The sequence below is a fragment of the Grampus griseus genome, assembly GCF_964374135.1.
Source record: "Grampus griseus genome assembly, chromosome: 15".
NCBI classification, from domain to species: domain Eukaryota; kingdom Metazoa; phylum Chordata; class Mammalia; order Artiodactyla; family Delphinidae; genus Grampus; species Grampus griseus.
Genome location: NC_139009.1, coordinates 19002465 through 19023134, shown reverse-complemented (window position 1 = coordinate 19023134; position 20670 = coordinate 19002465). Strand labels below are relative to the sequence as shown.

Sequence of the window (20670 nt, the reverse complement as noted above, 5' to 3'; positions counted from 1 at the left end):
GGCCGCTGAGCCTGCGCGTCCAGAGCCTGTGCTCCGCAACGGGAGAGGCCACAACAGTGAGAGGCCCGCGTACTGCAAAAAAAAAAAAAAAAAAAAAAAAAAGAAAGCAAGGCAGACATTCATAGAAAAACGTTATCTTTTAACTTCTAATAAGGGAGACTCTGCAAAACTATTCTGGTTAAAATCTTTACAGTTTTCATTAAGGAGTTAGGTGTCTAGGACAGAATGCTAAATGTCTCCCCTGGAATCTATTTTTGCCCTTTTCACTAGTCATTTAGAAGTTTAGCTGAGCTGTGGCTGCCCACTGGGAACATTTCCCAGCCTCTCCTGCTGCTAGGTGAGGCCACGTGACTTACATGTTGCCATTAAAATGAGAGGGAGTGATGCGAGCAACGTCAGCATTGCTTGCTTGAAAGACAGGATTGTCCTCCGGGTCCTCTCTTCCCTCTTCCTGCTGGCTGCAGAGTGGCAGCAAATAGATGGCCAGAGGTGAAAGCCCCGGATGACCTCATGGGCGGAGCCCACCAACCCAGACTGGACTATTGCACGAGAGAGAAAAAATATTTCCATATTGCTGGAGCCACTGTATTTTCAAGTCTCTTTATACCCTAAATAACACAAGTATCTGATAATCAGGTTTAGGAGTGCTTTAGAAACCTGAGGGCACAAATAAAAGGGAATCCTGAGCGATCCAAAGCAACTCAAGTGACTGCCCTCACAGGAAAGAGAAGTGAGGGCTGAACATGACTCCATCCTGCAAGAGGGGAGATCAGGCAGACTCCATGTACTCGGAGTGTGGTCATGTGCCCATTACAGGGTGGTGACCCCTCTACTCATAGAGCCATGTGGAACACAGGAAGTACTTCCTGATACAAACAAAATGCAGGCAAGGTAGAGTGAGAAGAGAACTCCAAACCTACCTGGGCGCTAAGGAGTCAGGCTGATGCCTCTAAGTCAGAGCAAGTTCTGCTACTTGGCCTCTCTTTAAGACGCGGCCGAGAGGGACTTTCCTGGTGGTCCAGGGGTTAAGAATCCGCCTTCCAATGCAGGGCACACTGGTTTGATCCCTGGTCGGGGAACTAAGGTCCCATGTACTGCAGGCAACTAAGCCCTCACACTGCAACTACTGAGCCCACGCGCCACAACAAAAGACCCAGTGTGCCACAACGAAGATCCCATGTGCCACAACTAAGACCCGAAGCAGCCAAAAAGAAAAAATACAAATTAAAAAAAAAAAAAAAGAAGCTGCCTAGTGTCAGGTTTATATGCCGTGTACATAATAGCGGATGAATTAAAAGATTTTTTCTTTATGTTTTGATCCAAATCATATCTCTTTGAAGGTTAGGCAGATAGTACAAAACTCTCGATCAGCTAGTCTTTGTTTTAAAACAGAGTTCGGTTAAATAAAAAGAATGCACAGGAAGCATGACTATAGGATGATTTCTGAAGACACTACAAAACCACAACACAAAGCTCCACAAAGCCCTCGTGGCAGCCACTCAGTTTCAGACATTGTGCGTCTGAACTGCCTCACACATAAGCCAGCTTTGCAAATCCATGTGTATAAAAGTAACAGCAGTCATGACGTTTTCTAAATGTCCTTTTTTAAAGACATCAGTCACCATTTCTTCAGTACCCTTGCCCTAACTTCTTTACCTAACAACCATAAGTAAAACAGCCTCTCTACTCTGAAATTTTCCTTCTCACTTTTGTAAAATGTTTATTTCTTTTATTTATATGAACTGAGTCAGCTATTATTATTGTTTAATATTATTAAATATCATTAAATAGCTGTCTCTGGGCACATTCACAAATGGATCCGGTCATGCTCTTATCTACAGAGTGTCTTTCAAATACAAAGGCAGCATTGGGTGTTTGGGCTCGTTTGGTGAACTGGAGCCACGTTTTCTCCTGCTCTGGAGGGCCCGCCAGTCCTCGATAGCCTTGCCCTTCACAGGATGTCACAGCCACAGTTCAGGATACCTGTCGTGCCTTGCAGACCCAGGCCTGGCATGTTCCGGGTCCACTGTATAGGCCGTGAAGCAGACTGATTCCTGCAGGGTTGGGGAAGCAGCCTGGGCCGGGGCCCTTCCAAAGGGACAGGTTTTCCCTGCGGAGAAACCTGGACACACTCTGGCAACCAAACATGGCGGATGGGAAATGGGAGCAGGCAGCATGGAATTCTCTTCTTCTATGAATCATCCCAGCATCCTTCTGCATGAAGGGTTTCACCATTATTTTATAGAGTTTAAATGAGGGAAAGGAAGGGGCGGGGTGGGGTTTGGCAAGAGAAGAAACCAGAAGGCCTCCCAAACCCCAGAGCTTAGATTGCTGTTTTTCCCTTTCCTGTAAAAAAATTCCCAGAAAATCCTGATAAGGAAAACCATCCTTTGCTAGCCAGAAAAAAAAAAAAAAAATTGGCTACTGACCAAGAGAGGAAATTTTGATGGAAAGTGAAAATGATGGTAGAAGTGAAACAGAAAAGTAAAAAAGTTTAAGGCCTAGTTCTCTGAATACACACTCCTTCAATCCCCATCTTTGATCCCAACACTAAGGATGGAAGGATTATAATTGCGAACTTGAACTTTTCAAAGTATCTTAGAAGATTAGAAGTCAATGGGCTTTGGAACCTCCTGCTCACTGCATTGGTCCTATCTTATCATAACCTTCCTGGGTACATCTTATCCATTAAGTCTATACTTTCAAAGAGCACGGGCTTCTCAGGGTAATGTCCACTCAACAGGACTGGGGCCAAATAGGTTAGTCTCAGCAGAGATCTGCTCTGGGCTTGGTATCCTGAAAGGAGTCCAGTGTAGTAATAGGTCTGAGAAACTGGCCTGACTGGGTAGTTGGAACAGGATGGGGAAGAAAGGAGCTGGTGAGAACCAGCCCACCACAGGGGCCCAAGGGAGAGGCAAGAGTAGGGCATGGACCACAGCAGCAGGTGATGACCAAGGATCTTGGATCCACTAGTAGGGCTTCCCAGTAGGTGAAGAAGGCAGAACTCAGGGAATCTGGGATGGACTGGGGTTCACAGGCAGCAAGTGAGGTCAGGAGAGGCTACTCAGCAGGTTATAACAACAGGAACTCAGAGTCATGGGCCAACCACAGCAGAAGGTGAGTTACAACAAGTGAGGAAAATACACAGGGGGGGCCTGGTGCGTAGGAGTGAGGCAGGAAATACCTTGAATTGAATTCCAGAGCAGGCAGCTGCTTCTGCTTGAACACCTTTCACTCAGTCAGGAGTGGGCTTAGGAGCCTCCGGGAAAGGAGGAACTGGCAGTCAAAGTCTGAGAACCAGACTTGGTTGCAGAGGAAAGCAGACCTAGGGTCAGAGATGGGAACCAGCACACAGAGAGAGGGGGCAGCTTTAGCAGGGCCAGCCATTGCCCAAGAATCACTCAAAGAACCTTGACAAAGAACCTCTTATTCTGGGCAGTCTGAATGTATTTAGTCATGTCCCCACTGCTGGACAGAAACTTCTGGGTTTTAGCAGCCAGAAGTAGGGGTTGACCTCAGCCAAAGGAGGGAAGGATCAACTCGTCATCTAGTAGGAATCTGTGACATCTCTGTCTGAAGGGTCAGCTCCGTCCTCCAACCAGGTTCAGGGTCCTTCTGGGGACAGTGTATCTCTTGGGAGCCCCACCAGCTCAGCTCCAGGGTCAGGCTCCTCAGGGAGTAGCCCACCCCTCTTTGGCATGGGCGTCTCCATCCTCCAGGCACTGGGGAACCTGACAAATTCTAATGTGGCCTTCTGAACGTGGTCATTGCTCCACGGTCATTGTCAGCTGACCCTGAATCTCACCCGGCACTGCCGTTACCTCCCTTGATCTCCAGTTTCTAGGGGTGTTCTAGTAGTTGGGCTGAACTGGAAGAAGAAAAATATGAAGAATTCTCACTTTTTGCTGCTCTGCACATCACTGCCCATTATGGCGCACACTGAGTAGCAATGCCTTGAAATTTGTATCTTATCCTCTCTCTGCCCACGTTTGGTTATCACCCTTGTTGCTAAACACATACGAGCAGAGGAGGGTGGATCTGCCACGGGGTCCAACACCCAAGGTTCACGTCCACATGGTCAAACCATAAACACAGACACCTGCACGGCGGTAGGGAGACAGCTCCTCAGACTGTCTGCAGGTAAATATTTCACTCTTCCAAACCTGCCACCAGTGATTAGGACAATGATGATGAATGTGGCATTGGGTAAGGAAAGACAGGGAGGGAGAGGAGAGAGAACAGGAGTACAGATCTAACAGATTTTCCTTCTCCAAATGTTTATGATTAGAGCCCCCAGAGAGGCCATCAAGGCTTTAAATACTTAGAGGCTGCAATGGCTATTTTTAACAGAACGATACCAATTTTGAGTTGCAGTTCTAAGGGCAGTGGAATGTTTCTGAGTGGCTCTGCTGGCTACAGGACATTTTTACTCAGAGAACCATCACTGCAGAGAGGGCAGGAAAAATTAGTATTAAATGTTTAATGGTACTGCTTGCATATTAGTTTCAGGTTCAGTCTAGGATAAAGTCATTTTTACTTGCTTGAGCCTGCTTTATAATATGTCAAGGCGATTTATATAATCAGCACGTTCATTATATTCATGCCCTTTTGACTGAGTGTGTAACCTAATTTTATTATAGAAAGGGATCATAGAAATGAATCGTTTCCGGTCTTGCTTTTATACCGGGGATAGCTCGATGTAAGCGTGGCTGGTGGGTCCCGTGGAGGTGTGGACCTCTATACACCGTCAGCACAATGCAGATCTTTACACTCTGGTTCTCACTCCACCTTCCTCACCAGGAGGAAGGGACCTTGGAGGGTGATGGGGCTGATGGATGGTCGTAGGCAGGGAAAGAGGGTCCAGGGGAGAGATCACTGCAAAGGCTCAGAGGCCAGAAAGCCGGGGGGGATCGTCAGCTAGTCCATCTGGAATGGGTTTAGAGCAGCTGTGGCAGGTGTGTCTGGGTTAAAGGCAAGTTGGGGGCAGGTAGTGGAGGAGCCCAGAAATCAAGCTGAGACCTTGGATTGTACGCTAAAGAAGCCAGGAAAGTATAGCTTGGTCTGTGTTTTGAAGATCATAGTGTTGATCTGGAAGGGCCAGTAGAGGAAAGATGGGAAGAGGGGAGACAATTTTCAAGGCCACTGCCATAATCCGGAGCCTGCCTCAGGAGAAAGGTAGGAGCAGAGGAAAGTAGAGGATGGACATAAAAGGCTTCATAGAGAACAGAACCAATGGGACTTAGGAACAACTGCCCTAGATCTACCCTTCCCTTTGCTCCAACAGCCGTGCCACCAGGGACATCTTAGAGCTCTCTTTACATCCAGCCCCACTCCAGATTGTGGCATGACGGTAGTGTAGCAAACATGGTATGTCCTGCCGTTGACTTTTTTCATTTCAGGAAGTAATACACGCTCAATAGAGAATATTTAGGAAACACAAAAATGTAGATAGAAACCAAAAACCCCAGCCACCTTGTTCACAAAATATTAAGAGTACTCAATATTTTGGCATATTTATTTTTACTGTATTTTCCAGGCATTGAGATTTGTTATTGTTTTAACTTGATTTAAATACTGTGTATATAAGTATGTATTCTATTTTTCATTTACTTATGGCATTTTCCATATTATATGGAAAGTATGTTTATAAACACCATTTTTATTGACTAGGTAACATTTCCTGAAGCGATAAACACCATAATTTACTATTCTCCTTCAGTTGGGCATTTAAGTTACTTCCATCTTTTCAGTATTATAAAAATTACCGTAATGAACATCTCTGTGTGTAAAGTTAGATTATATATAAGATTGATATGGTGGGATAGATGAATAGAAATGGAATTACTGGATCAAAAGGCATAAGTGTTTTTGAAGCTCTTGACATATATTTCAAAATTACTTTCTAGAAAGTTTCAACCAATTTGTACTCATTCTAGAAAAGTATGAAAATGCCTCTCATTTTGCCATCCCTGGGTTAACACTGGAAATTATATATACTTTTTTAAAAAAACAATTTGATAAGTGAAGGTGGTAGCTTAGTATTTCAATCTACCTATTTGGCTGTTTAATCTATTGATCAGGGACTTCCCTGGTGGCACAGTGGTTAAGAATCCGCCTGCCAATGCAGGCGACACGGGTTTGAGCCCTGGTCTGGGAAGGTCCCACGTCTGGTGGAGCAACTAAGCCCGTGCGCCACAAGCCCATGTGCTACAACGAGCCTGCGCTCTAGAGCTTGCAAGCCACAACTACTGAGCCCACATGCCACAACTACTAGTTCCCCCACCAGGGATGGAATCCGTGCCGCCTGCAGTGGTAGGGTGGCGTCTTAACCACTGGACCACCAGGGAAGTCCCTCCTTGCTTTTTAAGAGAGTAAGCTGAATGAGGCAGGGTGGGTTTGGTGAGAGTAACGGCACATTCTGGGTTCAGTGGTGTGTGAGGGCTTCTGGATAGAGACACGGGGGTAAATGGAGGCTAACAGAGGTGCTCCTAGGAAGCCAACACCCCCTTCTTCCCAAATCTTGGCAAGAGCATCACATTTTACCTTTGGAAAAGCACAGGGAACCCACTCCTCACTCCCAGTCCCCATTTTCTCAGGCTGTTCAACAATCCAGTCTATTAACATTTCTTAAAAGGACCCTGGGACTTCCCTGGTGGCGCAGTGGTTAAGAACCCGCCTGCCAATGCAGGAGACACAGGTTCCATCCCTGGTCCGGGAAGATCCCACGTGCCGCAGAGCAACTAAGCCCGTGCGCCACAACTACTGAGCCTGCGCTCTAGAGCCCGCGAGCCACAGCTCCTGAGCCCCCGTGCCACAACTACTGAAGCCCATGCACCTAGAGCCTGCGTTCCGAAACAAGAGAAGCCATCACAATGAGAAGCTCACGCACCACAACAAAGAGTAGCCCCTGCTCGCAGCAACTAGAGAAAGCCCGTGCACAGCAACGAAGACCCAGTGCAGCCAAAAATAAATAAATAAAAGGACCCTACGTTTTGCCCTGAAAATATATAATTTCTGCAAATCTCTCTCCACCCTCCCATACTACTTACCCATATCGATGACGACCCACATCACGGATGAGCCTCTCAGAGAGGTAGGCGCCAATGCGATCGAGCTTTTCTGGAGCTGACAGGGCGTAGAAGGTCAGCTTCTCCATGTTGGTCTTCACCAGGCCATCCTGTAAAAGACAGATCATCCTCACTGTGGCCATGCGATGGCTAGAAGACTTCAAGTCTAAAGGTAAATGGTCATTCAACTTAATCAACACTTACCAGAGTGCCTGTAATGTACGCGACACACACATGTGGGTTTTGGGGATCTAAAGATGATTAAAACATAGACTCTGCTCTCCAGGAACTCCCAACTTCACCCAAAGTGTGCTAGCTATAAGCAAAAATAGTCAGTGATATAAATGTACATATGTGTGTGCATGTGTACACTATATGTATTTACATATGTATATGTGTATGTACATGGAGGTATATATGTGTGTGTGTATATGTGTGTATATGAATGGATGACAAGTCTTCAATGAAAGCAATGCAGAATTAAAACGTATTGGATATCCAACATCGAGAAGTGAACAGGAAGAAGGCAGCTCTGCAGCTTTCAGGGAATTGTCCAGAGGATGTTGGAAGTGTGACCCTCCACTGCCTATCAGGAAGAGGTCATTGATTTCCAGAGAAGAAGTCAAGTACATCAGACCCTTTCCAAAACCACATAACCCATAATGAAGCCTGACTGTAGAGTGGCAGCTTGGAAACCAAGAAGCCAGGTGTCCCCTGTGCCAACTTGACACCTGGCAGATACCAGAGGGAGCGTGGAGAGGACATGAGCTCCAGAGCCAAAACCCAAGAAGGGAAATGCTCACACCTGACAACAGCGAAATAGTAGCATTCTGAGTTAGCGGCTCAAGGAACCATCACCCAGAGAGACATGAGTGAAGACAATGCTCAGCAGTGGCCAGAAGCACCGAGCACCGAGACACACTTCAGAGCCCTCTGCGGATGCTGCCCGCAGAGCGGCCCAAAGCTCCTCGTTCTTCAGGCTCCCAGCTGCCTCTGGTCACCGATGGGGCTGTGGCAGAGGTTTTGGTGTGTCTGAGTGAGCCCCGGGGCCTGCCCTCCCTCGGAGCAGCCCCCAGGGCCCTGGATGGGGTAAGGTGGTGAGAGACATGCTGGCGGCAGGAGACGAGACCCACCTCGGGATCCTCAGGGAAGATGTTGTCCACCAGCCTTTTGTACCTGGGGCGCAGGGCACCGCAGCAGCCACATACACCTGCAACGGCAACGAGAAACACCGGGGAGCTAAGCCTCCTGGTCAGGCCGAGGGGACCAGGTTGGGCCGTTTGTGAGAAACCAGACCCAGGCTGGAAACAGAAGGGTCCCTCCCTTAGAGCGCCAGGGCCTCGGTCCTTCTCACTGCTTCCCCAGCCCCAGCCCCACTCTAAGACGTCTGCCTTTTCCGCTGGGTGTCTTTGCTTGGAAATCTGGCATAGGTGCCAGCAGACCAGCACCTGTTCAGGAAGCCAGGCCATAGAACACACACATGTGTGAACACGTGTGTACACACACGCACGCACACACTCACACCCACACCCCACACTCACACCACACACACCCACTCTCACACTCTCCCCCACACCCACACACTCACACTCCCACGCACACTCACTGTAACACACACTCACATACTTCCCACACACCCACTCACTGTCACACAGACACTCACACTCCCCCACACACACACCCCCACACCCACACACACTCACTGTCACACACACTTCCACACTCCCACACCCCCCACACCCACTCTCACACACACCCACACTCCCACACACACTCCCACACACTGTCACACACCCATACCCACTCACTGTCACACACACACATACTCCCCACACACACCCAAACTCCCACACACACTCACTCCCCACACACCCACACTGTCACACACACCCACACACTCCCCCCCACACCCACACACACCCCCACACTCACACACTCCCCCCCACTCCCCCCCCACACACTCTCACAGACACTCCCACACACACCCACTCACACTCACCCTCTCTCTCTCTCTCACACACACACACACACACACACACACACACACACACACACACTCTTGCTCTCTCTCTCTCTGGGAGAAGACTATACAACGGTCTCCTGCAGCCCAAGACTCTTCTCCAGTGTCCTGGAAGATGGACACAGCTTGGAAGAGCGGCTGCTGCACCTACCCGGCCCCCTCGCTTGATCCCCACTTCTTTTCTACTCTGGTCCTCAATCTCCTTTACCACCCTCTCTCCTGGGGCCATTTCCATTATAGAATGTTATGTGAAACTATGATAAATTAACACTACATTAATTATTAACATTTGAAAATGCATCTTTAATGCAGCGTGACTGCGGTGTGTGAAAGCCTTGGTGTTTGAGAGTTGGAGGGCTTCGAGGGGCCACCCAGTCGGTGGTTCTCACCACTAGCCCTCCCCCACCCCAGGAGGTTCTCACCCGTCTGGGGCAAAATGAAAAAAAAACTAAGAATAATGTACCACGTTTTCAGAAAGCTGAAGACTGACATGCGCTCCTTCTTTGTATTTTGGTGCTGTGAAATGACAGCGTTAGGAAATCAGTGATAATAAAACAAACCTGGGGAAAATAAAAAGTTGATGAGTCTAGGTCCCACCGTAAAAAACTTTCAGTTGGAACCACTGATCTCCTCCCTTCCTCCTGACGCAGACGCCTCCCCTGGCTCATCCCAGCCGCACCCTCCCTGCACTGGGGAGGGGAGAGGATGGCAGGGAAGGGCCTGGGAAAGTCCCCCCCCCAAAAGAAAAAATAATTGCCTCCTCATTCTACCAATTAACGCTTAAATCTGTTTGTACAAATTCTTTACTTGAAATGCAAATGTGCCCTGGAAGGATCAAGCCTATGGGTCATTCAGAAAAGAATGAATTACTTTAGTGGGAATTACTTAAATCACACAAAGAGCCACAAAGAGCTTTACAGCGGCGAGCACGGCGGCTCTCCGGGACCAGGATGGGGAGGGCATGAGGGCGGCACCACCAGGAGGAGAAAGGAACCGGGATCCCGGCTCCAGGGGAGACTCGGTTGTTAGGGGATGGGCGTGTCCTTGGAGAAGCCAAGGGGCACCCTGAGGACAGGATATCAGATTTGCGATATCCAGGGACTACTGTGCCCTCAGCCTCCCACCCACCCCGGGCACAGGGAGGATTGTGGACCTAGTCCTCGGCTGCAAACCGGACTCTGGGTTCGGTCTCTCTGGGTTGGGCTGCTACTGGCGTCTCCCCATCTCCTCCCTGCCTCTGCCTGGGAGAAGGTGTCCAGGCTCCAGCTGGCTGGCATCCAGGGCTATTTGTGACAGGACAGCTCCCTGGGGCCCCTGGCCTCAAGCCCCAGGATTTAAACCTGCCCTCCTGCCCTCTCTCTGCCCACTGCGGCTGTCGGTACGCTCCTTCCCAGGATGCCCAGTGGCACGTGCCCTACACGCTCCCTGAAACAGGAACACCGGCCCTTTGCATTTTAAGGGAGTGAGAACTAGAGAAAATGAGAAATTAGGGCCCCCAAACCCCACTGTCAGTCCCTTCTTCAAACCTTTGTGAAGGGCCCGCGAGCTGGGACCTGCCCTGGACAGAGGACAAGCTCAGGGTTGTTAGAAACCCCAACTGGTCGAGAAAGCACAAGCCCATTTTGGGTACTCAGGGTAGAAACCTCTGTGCAGGGGCTCCCCATCCCAGCACAGAGGCCACGACGCAGGGCCTCCGTGAGAACCCATCGCATTCGAGGCCCGGGCGTTCTCCTGCCTGTGGGGAGAGGTGAGAAGGCCAGAGAACAAGAGATGGGAGCAGGTGCCCCTATCAGCAGAGCTGCACTGCTTTCGGGTGCTTCCTGACCTACACCCTGGCGGTTCCTTCTAGTCTGTTCTTTCTTTCCAACCTCCTCAGACCCTTGGAGGGCAGGGGCTGGGGAGGCAGAGTGGGCAGCAACATGGGTTTCAAACCAAATCCTGGCACTGCTTCTTCCTAGCTGTGTGGTGTTGGGCAGGTAATGACATTCTGTGTGTGCGGTGTCCTGGGCTTAGCACACGGGGCTGCTGTGAGGCCACAGCGAGTTTACGCAGCAAAGCACTCAGAACAGGGCCGGCCTGCTAACACCCAGTGCAGGTCCCCGCCAGCTGCTCTCCCCTCTGCATTCCCCAGCCCAGGGCAGCTGAGCCCTTCCCGAACTGCTAGCTGGTCGGTGCTGGCTGGTACATCTTAGCGTGGCTTCCCCACTGACCACTTACTCAGCTATGGTGAGCAAGGTCAAGGGGCAGCTGAAGGCCTAAGAAGGAAGAATCCCAGAACGTTCCCAGAAGATCAAACTTCACTAGCCTGTGGGTCTGAAATGATAATCTGACCTCAACCTCCAGTCACTGCCTGGTCACCTTCTCAAAGCCAGCATCCCTGAACTTTCCTGCCTCAGCGTCAGCTCCACAAGCGCACACAACAGACTGGAGTCAAATGCTGTCGAGAGATAAAGCAAGAGGCTCACTGGGGAGCACCCATAGGACTGTACGTTGGAGGGTCGCCAGGAGAGTAGTTACAGTGGGTAACTAACAAGCGTTCATCAGAAAAAGGGTCTGTGGACAAATAAATCTATGAAACCTTGCACACCAAATCCCTCATTTCAGATTTGCAGGCAAATAAGCTTATTACAGCCTCTGAAGAGTCATAAGGTAAAGAAATCTATTTAAATTTGTTCAAATCAACATCTCCCCATTTTTCACTGTTACAAAGAGCAGCATGATGAATACTTTTAATCGTCTTTTTTCAAGGCATGTGTATTGGCTACTGTGTGGGAACAGAAAGGTATATGCTACTATAAATGGAGCACATTGGAAACTGCTAATCTTAGAGTTTAAAGAGTCCTGGGTTCAAGTCCTGGTTCTGCCATTTGATCTTTGAGACTCAGTTTCCTCATCAATATAATTAGAGGAGGGCTTCCCTGGTGGCGCAGTGGTTGAGAGTCCGCCTGCCGATGCGGGGGACGCAGGTTCGTGCCCCAGTCCGGGAGGATCCCACATGCCGCGGAGCGGCTGGGCCCGTGAGCCATGGCCACTGAGCCTGCGCGTCCGGAGCCTGTGCTCCGCAACGGGAGAGGCCACAACAGTGAGAGGCCCGCGTACTGCAAAAAAAAAAAAAAAAAAAAATATATATATATATATATATATATATATAAAAATAAAATGAGGGGAGATTTTCCCTAAGGTACAATTCTATGATTGAAGTCCGAGACCATTTGCAATAGACTCTGGAAAGGGAGAAATCACCTTGAGCTCTGCTGGTTGTGGGAAGGCTTCCCAGGAGAGGAAGGACAAGAAGACGTGGGGCAGGATTCACAGAGGTGAAAAGGACAGTGGGTACTTTATTCGTTATGTGCCAGACACAGTGCTAAAATACTTTACAAGCATCAACTCACTTAACCCTTACAATAACTCCATGGGGGAGGTATTGTTTTATCCCCATTTTACAGATGTGGAAGCTGAGGCACCAAAAGGTTAAGTTACCTGCCTAGAGCCACACAGCTAATAAGTGGCAGGATTTGAACCCCAAAATCTACCTCTAGGGGCTACGATGTTCTTAAGTACTACACCAGGGAAGGGATGCATTAGCTAGGGAACTAGGGAAGGCTTACACAGAAAGGGAAAGACCACTAGGGCAGTGCATTTTGAGGGAAACCACAATATGTCAACCCCAAATATGCCTCTTTGACATAAAAATTGTCTTGAGCTGAAGGCAATTAACTGGCAGCAAAAGGCAGGAAAGGCTCCCCCTTTTCTGCCTCAAGAGCGGAAATAAATGCTCCTTTTACTGGAGACAGACTTTAAGAAGTCAGCAGAGGAATCTGCAAACAAACCTTGTTAAGCTAACCCTTATCTTCCTAGTTCTTTCCTCACCATTCACTACCCATAGCCCCAACCCCTTTGTCTGGTCAGTTCTTCACAAATGTATTATTTCTTTGTCTAAAAGGTATAAAATCTTCCTGCTCTGGTTACTTCTTTGGGTCTTCACTCTCTTGTGAAGGCTCCCAGGCACATGTAAAAATTCAATCAAATTTATATGCTTTTCTCCTGTTAATCTGTCTTTGTCAGTTTAATTTTCAGACCCAGCCAGGGACCCACAGAGGGTCAAAGAAAACTTTTTCCTCCTCTATAATTTCAAACTGTAAAGTGCACACTCATCATTTGGGGATCTTATTAAAATGCAGATTCTGCTTCAGCAGAGCAGGGGTGGGGCCTGAGACTCTGCATTCCCACCAGACTCCAGGTGATGCTGATGGCCGTGGCCCAGGGACCACACTTTGAGTCTGCAAGCCACCAGAGCACAGTGGCTAAGAATTTGGGCTCTGGAGTCAGACAGGCTTAGGTTGACATCCCAGCTCTTCCAATTTCTTATTGTTTGATCTTGAATAAGTTACTTAACCTAAACCCAAGTTTCCTCATATGAAAGATGAAAATGATAATGGTTCCTTCTCAGAGGGCTGTGGTGAGGATTAAATAATAACATCCCCCTGGCTCCTTTTTCCTTTCTAACTCCCTTGAAGGAAAGATACAGAGGACCAGGCGGGGGCCAGACTGAGTACAGCCTTAAACAACAGGCTGAAGAGTTTAGGCTTTGCCTACATTAACCGAGAGCTCTGGGAGCCTCGTGAGCAGTGGGTGACATCAAAGATCAGTCCAGAGGTGGCATGCAAGATGGGATTGGACAGAGAGATTTAAGGCAGAGATGTGTGAGCGAATCGCCCCAGGTCAGGGGCAAATACCTGAACTGAGTGATGTTATCAAGATGGGAGAGTAAGGGGCAGAATCAGCAAGACTTGAGGAGCTCTAAAAGGAGGAACAGGAGGAAACTACAAAAGAGGACTGTGGGCTTTTCGGTCCCGCGACCAGACACCACAACCCCCTTGACTGAAATGGAGAAGAGACAGGTAGCTGGGGCTGGGGGGAGTGGGGACATCTAGGTGGGATCATCCAGGTAGTTGTGAGGAGGGCTCAGACTCATGGGAGAGACCAGGGCTGGAGCTCTGAGGGTCACTGGCCCTCATTGCCCACTGGTGTGTGAGAGAGGACCCGACTGCTCAGGGGAAAGGGGCAGTAGGAGCGGAGCCCCAGAGGATGGCTGCCTTGTCCACTCCCTCTTTCTTTCTGTCTTCCCCACCCACTACTTTTCTGTAAAGCCTTTCACCTTTCTTTGCCTCCTTTCTCTGCCCATCCCCTAAGGCCCTCCAAGCTAAGGCATTTGGGGACTTCATGCTGTTCACACTGATCCTGAAACAGGAGGGAAGGGGGCAGGGCACAACCCCTGAAAGAATGACATAGCCCGAGGACATGACATAAACGGATTAGAACCAAAGGAGTCCAAGTTGACTTCCACTAGACCTTGAGCCTCAGTATATGCTCACTGTAACACATCAGAAGCTAAATGACACACCCACAGGCGCCATGACAGTCCTAAGGCGACAATAAGGATCAAAAAGTGGGCGGTGGCCCAATTCCTGGAAGTCCCCGCCCCCTCCCCAAAATAGCTGGAATACTCCTCCCACTCATTAGCCTATGAAATTACCCACCCCTATAAAAACTGACAACCCCATACCCTGGCGCCTTTCTCGCCTTCTGAGATGGCCCACGCTCTGTCTGTGGAGTGCGTTTCTCTCTAAATAAATCCACTTCTTACCTATCACTTTGTCTCTCACTGAATTCTTTCTGCAATGAGACATCAAGAACCTGAGCTTCATTAAGTCCTGAAACCAGGTGTGTGATCTCAGTTGGAAGACTGTGGGTTTTGGCTGGGTTTGAGATCAAGCCGCGTGGGTTCAAATCCCAATCTGAGGTGCACGGTTTCCATCCCAAAAACATGCCCTTATTGGCACACCCCCCACCCCTGCTAAAATTCAAAGTCCCCCATCTGATTATCTAATTCACGAGAGGCTAGTAGCTGATCAATAGTCTTTCAGAGGGTATATGCATTAAGGCTTAAAGGCTGAAAAAAATAATCTCTAATAGTTGAACCTTGGAGACATTTGGGTGAGGAGGGTGTTTTATATGAGGAAACCAGTATACAAGTGTCTACAAACTGTTCTGATATGTTGAGCTCTGGAGTTTGTTTGCTTGTGTTTTAACCCTTTCACACCCAGTTTTAAGGAAAATAAGGTAGGGAAGCAAAATTAATAGGCTTGTTTGGGGGGGGGGTGGGGAAAGTATAGAAAAAGTTAACAGTTTTTTGTTTGCTTTTAAGCAATCACAGTAACTTTCAAAAGAGAATGGGGCAGACAACTATGAAGCCATATAGGTGACCACGTCCTGATTAAAGGAAAGAAACACAAGAAAGGATCATTGGGGAAAATAACCTAAAGCTATTTACCATCTTATCTGCTCTACTTTAAAAAGGAACCGATCATATGACTAAAGAGATTTTTTGGAATCTCAGCCAGAAGTCAGAAAAGCTCCACACTTCCTGCGTAGGTAATCAAAGCAGCAAATAAAGGTCTCCTCTCGATATGAGGACATATGTATATATATAACTGATTCACTTTGTTATAAAGCAGAAACTAACACACCATTGTAAAGCAATTATACTCCAATAAAGGTATAAAAAAAAACAAACAAAAAAAAAACCAAAACAAAATAAAACAAAAAAAAAGGTCTCCTCTCTGATAAGGCAAAGAGCCAGAGGGCTTGGTCAGGAGCCCACCGCCTCTGGGTGCCAAAGCAGTTCACGAGGTGACAGAAACCCACAGGCACCCCTAGAAAGCTTCCAACCAGAAAAAGGTGAATTCGAAGTAGCCACAAACAGGCCAGGAGGGAAAAAAAAACAAAGAATAGAAGACATTTAAAAATAAATTGAAAACAGTTCCTTGTTACGAGAGATTAAGTAATATATTTTCATGTATTTCTTTAGTCTTGCTTCTAATGGTATTTATTCTTAATGTTTGTACATAGAAGTATATGGAGTTCAACTCGCCATTTGCCTGTAAGAGAACCTATTAAATTATGAGTCATTTTATTTCTAAGAGAGAAGCACTCTCTACCAGGGCCCTCTCTCACTCTCTGGGGATCATGTCTGGCATATCCAAGCACAGATGCCAGAAGTAAATTTAATAAGGATCCTCTTCTGTCACTAGGACTTGTCTTACCTAATATTTTTATACTTATTTTAAGAAAAAGAGGGAAATGTGATATGGTCAATTTCACTAGTATGTATGTAGCTGCTCTGGTTACTAAAAGGTCATATCAGCGGGATTAACAGAGTGTCCAATGACACTCAGTGGCTTCCTCCAACTTCAAAACTCTAAGCATGGTTAGACCTGCACCAGTGGCCCATCCTGCCATCTCCCAATAATTCATCTGCCCCAGCCTCAGGGGCCTCCTTGTACCATCCTGCCTCAGGGCCCTTGCACTGAATATTCCCCATCTGGAATGTTCCTCTCTGTATCCTCCAGGCTCCCATGCTCATTTCTCTAAAGCGTCTGCCCAAATGTCACCTAACTGTGGAGAACTTCCCTGACCATCATTCTCCTTTAATTTTCTATCCCTGATCTATTCCTCTTCGTAGCACTTTTTACCAACTGACATACTTTGTATGTGTCCACACTCTGTCTCCCCCACTCAAAGGTAAGTTCCTGGAGAGCAGAAGCCCGGCCTGTTTGTCCCTGCCTATCCCGGAGCCTGAACAGGGTCTAACCTGTGGCGAGGAGGAGGGAGAAATAGTCATACCCATCTGTTGAATGAACAAAGAGTGTGTGATTGGGAGGAAAGCGATCGTGAATTTCAAAGTCGGTAAGAGGCTGACAGGCATTTAGCAAAAGGTCTCTGGGTGCTTGCAGGACTTTCTCCTAGGAGGACTCGGGGAACGTTTCTATTGGAGAACCGTTGGCTCCAGTTCCTGAATCCTGCCCGGGATTCTGGGGTTGCTGCCACCTGTGGCTAGGAGCCAGGCTCACTGGGGCCAATCCCCCTCCAGGTGTGTGTGGGGGAGGGGGACTTTGGGCAGTGGGTAGCCTGGAATCAGGGCTCCTTCTGCCCTGCCCCTCCCTCCCTCTGACCCCCTGCCTGCTGGCCCCCAACCCCCTAAGCCCCGTTTGCTGTCTCCTGGCTTGGCCTGTGGCTAGTCCTGCATCTCCGAGGAGGGGCCAGAGGTGATCCTCTGTGGTTCTGGTGCGCGGCCAGGATAAGAAGCGCTGGCCCAGCTCTTTGCCTGGCAGCATGTGATGGCAGATCTCACAACTGCTGGCAGCCTCCGCGGACTCTGGACCGCTCACTCGGCAGCAACCCTGTCTTCACACCTCCTGCACGCTGCAGCCCTGTTTCTCCTTTGCTCTGCTTGCCTGATCCTAGTTTCTCGACTGATCTGTCCGCTTGATCGGAGCTACCCACAACCTGGGGCGACTGGAGGTCTGTAACAAGCAAAAACTCTCAAACACTAAACACATCATGCTTTTCAACATCTAGGCCACTTCCCCCAAATTCCCTATTTCTAACCCAGCATCACCTGCCAGGCCCCCTGAGATATAATATTAGTTCCTTTAGATTCCTTCCTCTCCTTATCACGGATCCAGCCTCTGTCATGCTGATCTTTAATAACTAAAAAATCCACGGTTTACCACCTCCTCTGTGCAAAGCACTAGGCCAAGCAACTTTATACATATTTTGTATGTATAATACTCAAAACAAAACACTAAGGTTTGTACTATTATTTTATAAAGAAGCAGGATCAGAGAGGTCAGATGCCCTGCCCAAAGTCACACAGCATGTGCCTTTCTTCAGTGAGGCTCCCCTAATTCTCCCATCACTTTCCCCAAAATACAGCCTCAACAATTTCTCAGGTTCATCTTGTGCTCTCCTTTGCCACAGCTACCATACTAGGATCCCTCTCTTACACCTGGTATCCAGTCTTGTAAATGCCACTCGGCCAGTCTCCTTGCTTCAATTCATTCTCTAGGTAGTTTTGAAGCAAATTTTTGCTTGATTTAGTTTGCTTCACAGCTAAGCCGTTTGTCTGGCTCGCCATTACACTACACGTCAACCCTTCCACTTGGCATTCAACAAAGGATGCCCTGTAAAAGTGGGGGTCGTTCCGTCTTCATGTCCTTCCTCCTGGCACAGCTCTTGTCCAGCAGCCAGAAGCCACATCAGAGTCCAGCTGTGAGAAGGGCTGGGTGGTCTGAGGAGCAGACTGGGGGAGCCATTCAGCCACGGAGAGCCCCACAGCTGCAGAGGAAAGGATGTTCAGGTGACAGGGACAGGGCAAAAACTGGAGACGGTAAAGGAGCAGGAAAGTCAGAGTCACGGTCCTGGGGGTCTTGAAGTCATCACACTGCGGGGGACGGGGGGCGCTGGCAGACCCCAGCACGTGCTGAGTCCTCATTAGAAGACATCCAACTCTAGGCATTACTTGCCCTCTGCCAGCTAACTTCTGTTAGCTGGTACAAGGTACCCCTTGTACCAAATTATCTTACCCAATCTTCTACCACTGCTTGCTCAGGCTGTTATTTCAGTGAATGGCATGTTCTACCCCCCCAGATAAACTGTAAATTCCTCGGGTCTCATTTTCTTCTAACCTCAGTACAGTATTTGGAGCTCAGCAGGACTCGAGGAAAACTGTCATGACATGTGATGCCTTTGATCAGCGTGAGGTCCAGGGAAGTCACCTCCTCTCCTAGACCTTGGTTTCCTTTTTATAAACATCAATGCCATTATTCCCATTCACCAAGAAAAATGCCTTTTTGCTTAAAATAGTTCATATTTATTTTCTCAGCTTTACAATCCCCTTGTAAAGGCAAGGGCTGGACTTGCTCGTCCCTACCAAAGCAAACTGAATTCTTTTTAAACAATTTACAATAAAATTTAACCCAAGGCTAATGGCACTGACACTCCTTTCAAATGAATTGGAGGAAACAGAACAAAGTTCAGAGAGAAAGGGGCGTTAGGTTCAAGTACCTCCCGTGAGGACCAGGTCTTGTGTCCAGCTGATGTGAACTGAACTTCAGCACTTTGTACGGTACTCGCTGGTGGGGTGGGGAAGAGGAAAAAGTTTAAATATATAGGTTCTGCCATCAAAGAACTTACTCTCTAGCTGGGGACATAAGACCCACCCACATTTAAAGTTGATGATGTGTCGCAATGAGACTAAGAAGTCCATAAAACTGAAGAAATCTCTGGGAGTTTGATGAGTCCAGGAAGGCTTCCTGGAAGAGGCAAGACCTGAGCTGGATCTCTATCGGTGGAAAGAGCAGGTAAGAACTGATGGACCCATGAAAGGAAAAGTCAACAGGACTTCAAAGGGAAAAATTTTAAGAAAACCATAAAGGTTCCCTTTTCTCTTTTTCCTTATTTCTGATTTTAAAAGGAATACATGCTTATATGTATACGAGTGTAAAATAGGAAAAAATAAAAATGAATGTAAGCATCACTTATAATCGCACAATTTGTGATTATTAACCTTATAATGTATTTCTTCTGGTTTTTGTTTCTGTGTTTATACATATTTTGAAAATATGCACATAAAATTGGGATCATACAGTAAAGCATTAAAACCTATGTTCTTCTTATATTGTGAGCATCTACTGTCTCACTAAATATTTTTCAGATCCTCATTTTAATGGCTACTTACTATTCCATCTTTTGACAAGACCCTGATTTATTTAATCATTTCCCATTGCTGTTTCCAATTTTTCATTATTTTGAATGATGCAGTGATTTGCCCTTGATAATTCAAGCCAGGAATCGTACAGGCAGAGCCTGGTCTGGTTTTATTGGTGATAAGGAAACCAAATGGCGCCATGTGGCTGTGGGGACAGTAGTGCGGTGGAGGGGACATCTGTAGGGCCAGGACCCATCTCTCATTGTCCAGGGAAGATTCGGGATCGAAAGACCAAGAGGAGGTGCTGACACAAATGTGTTTGGGGAACGAGGCAGAGTCCGAGTTTCCAGACAGATTTTATTGGAAGTTGAATTAAACAGTAGCTGAATTCTCCGTGGGGAGATAGTTTGGACCAGACTGTGTCTGAATTCACAGACAACCAGTAGCTGTCAGTAGCCTGACCTTTTGGAACTCCCTCACTTCCAATACACTCACTGCTTTCCGGCCAATCTTGGCTAATCTGATTGCCACCTTAATTGAGGGTGGGGATTGAAAAACAGAGAAATGTGTCCAACTGATTTAATGTCAATGCTTCTATTCTTTCCTAACTGTAAGCTGCCCTGGGCTTGGGTATCACACTTCCAGTGAGTAATAGGTAAAAATAAACAGAATGTTTTTCCATTTCTTGTCTCTTGGAAACACTAACAGCAGGAAAAATGTATCCCAACTATTTTCAGGAACCAGACAGCCTGACTTCCAACCTCAGTTCCAGCTCTCACAGCTGTGCAAACTTAGGCAAGGTCTCAAGGTCTCTGCGACTCGGGCTACTCATCTGCAAAATGGGAACAACAGAACCTACTTCATAGGGCTGTGGTGAAGACTTGAGAAGTTAACACAAGTGAGTTCTTAGAACTGTGCCTGGCATCTAATAAGCACTCAAAAAATATTAGCTGTTATCATCATCGATATTACTATGGTAACTGTTATTAAAATCTCTTCCCTAACTTAGGAGAGAGAAGGCAAGATAGAAT

The 20670-nt window shown here is 47.7% G+C and overlaps 1 protein-coding gene across 1 annotated transcript in view; it reads right to left on the bottom strand.

Moving 5' to 3' along the window:
- EFR3B (EFR3 homolog B) overlaps window positions 1-7177 on the bottom strand; it is a gene marked incomplete at its 3' end in the record, with an annotated part of 45959 nt that extends 38782 nt beyond the window's left edge. Inside the window, exon 1 of the mRNA XM_082671944.1 lies at window positions 7050-7177. Coding sequence (XP_082528070.1) covers window positions 7050-7156 — 107 coding nt within the window. The 5' untranslated portion in view covers window positions 7157-7177. The remainder of the gene's footprint in view (window positions 1-7049) is intronic.
- Between the last annotated feature and the right edge of the window lie 13493 nt (window positions 7178-20670).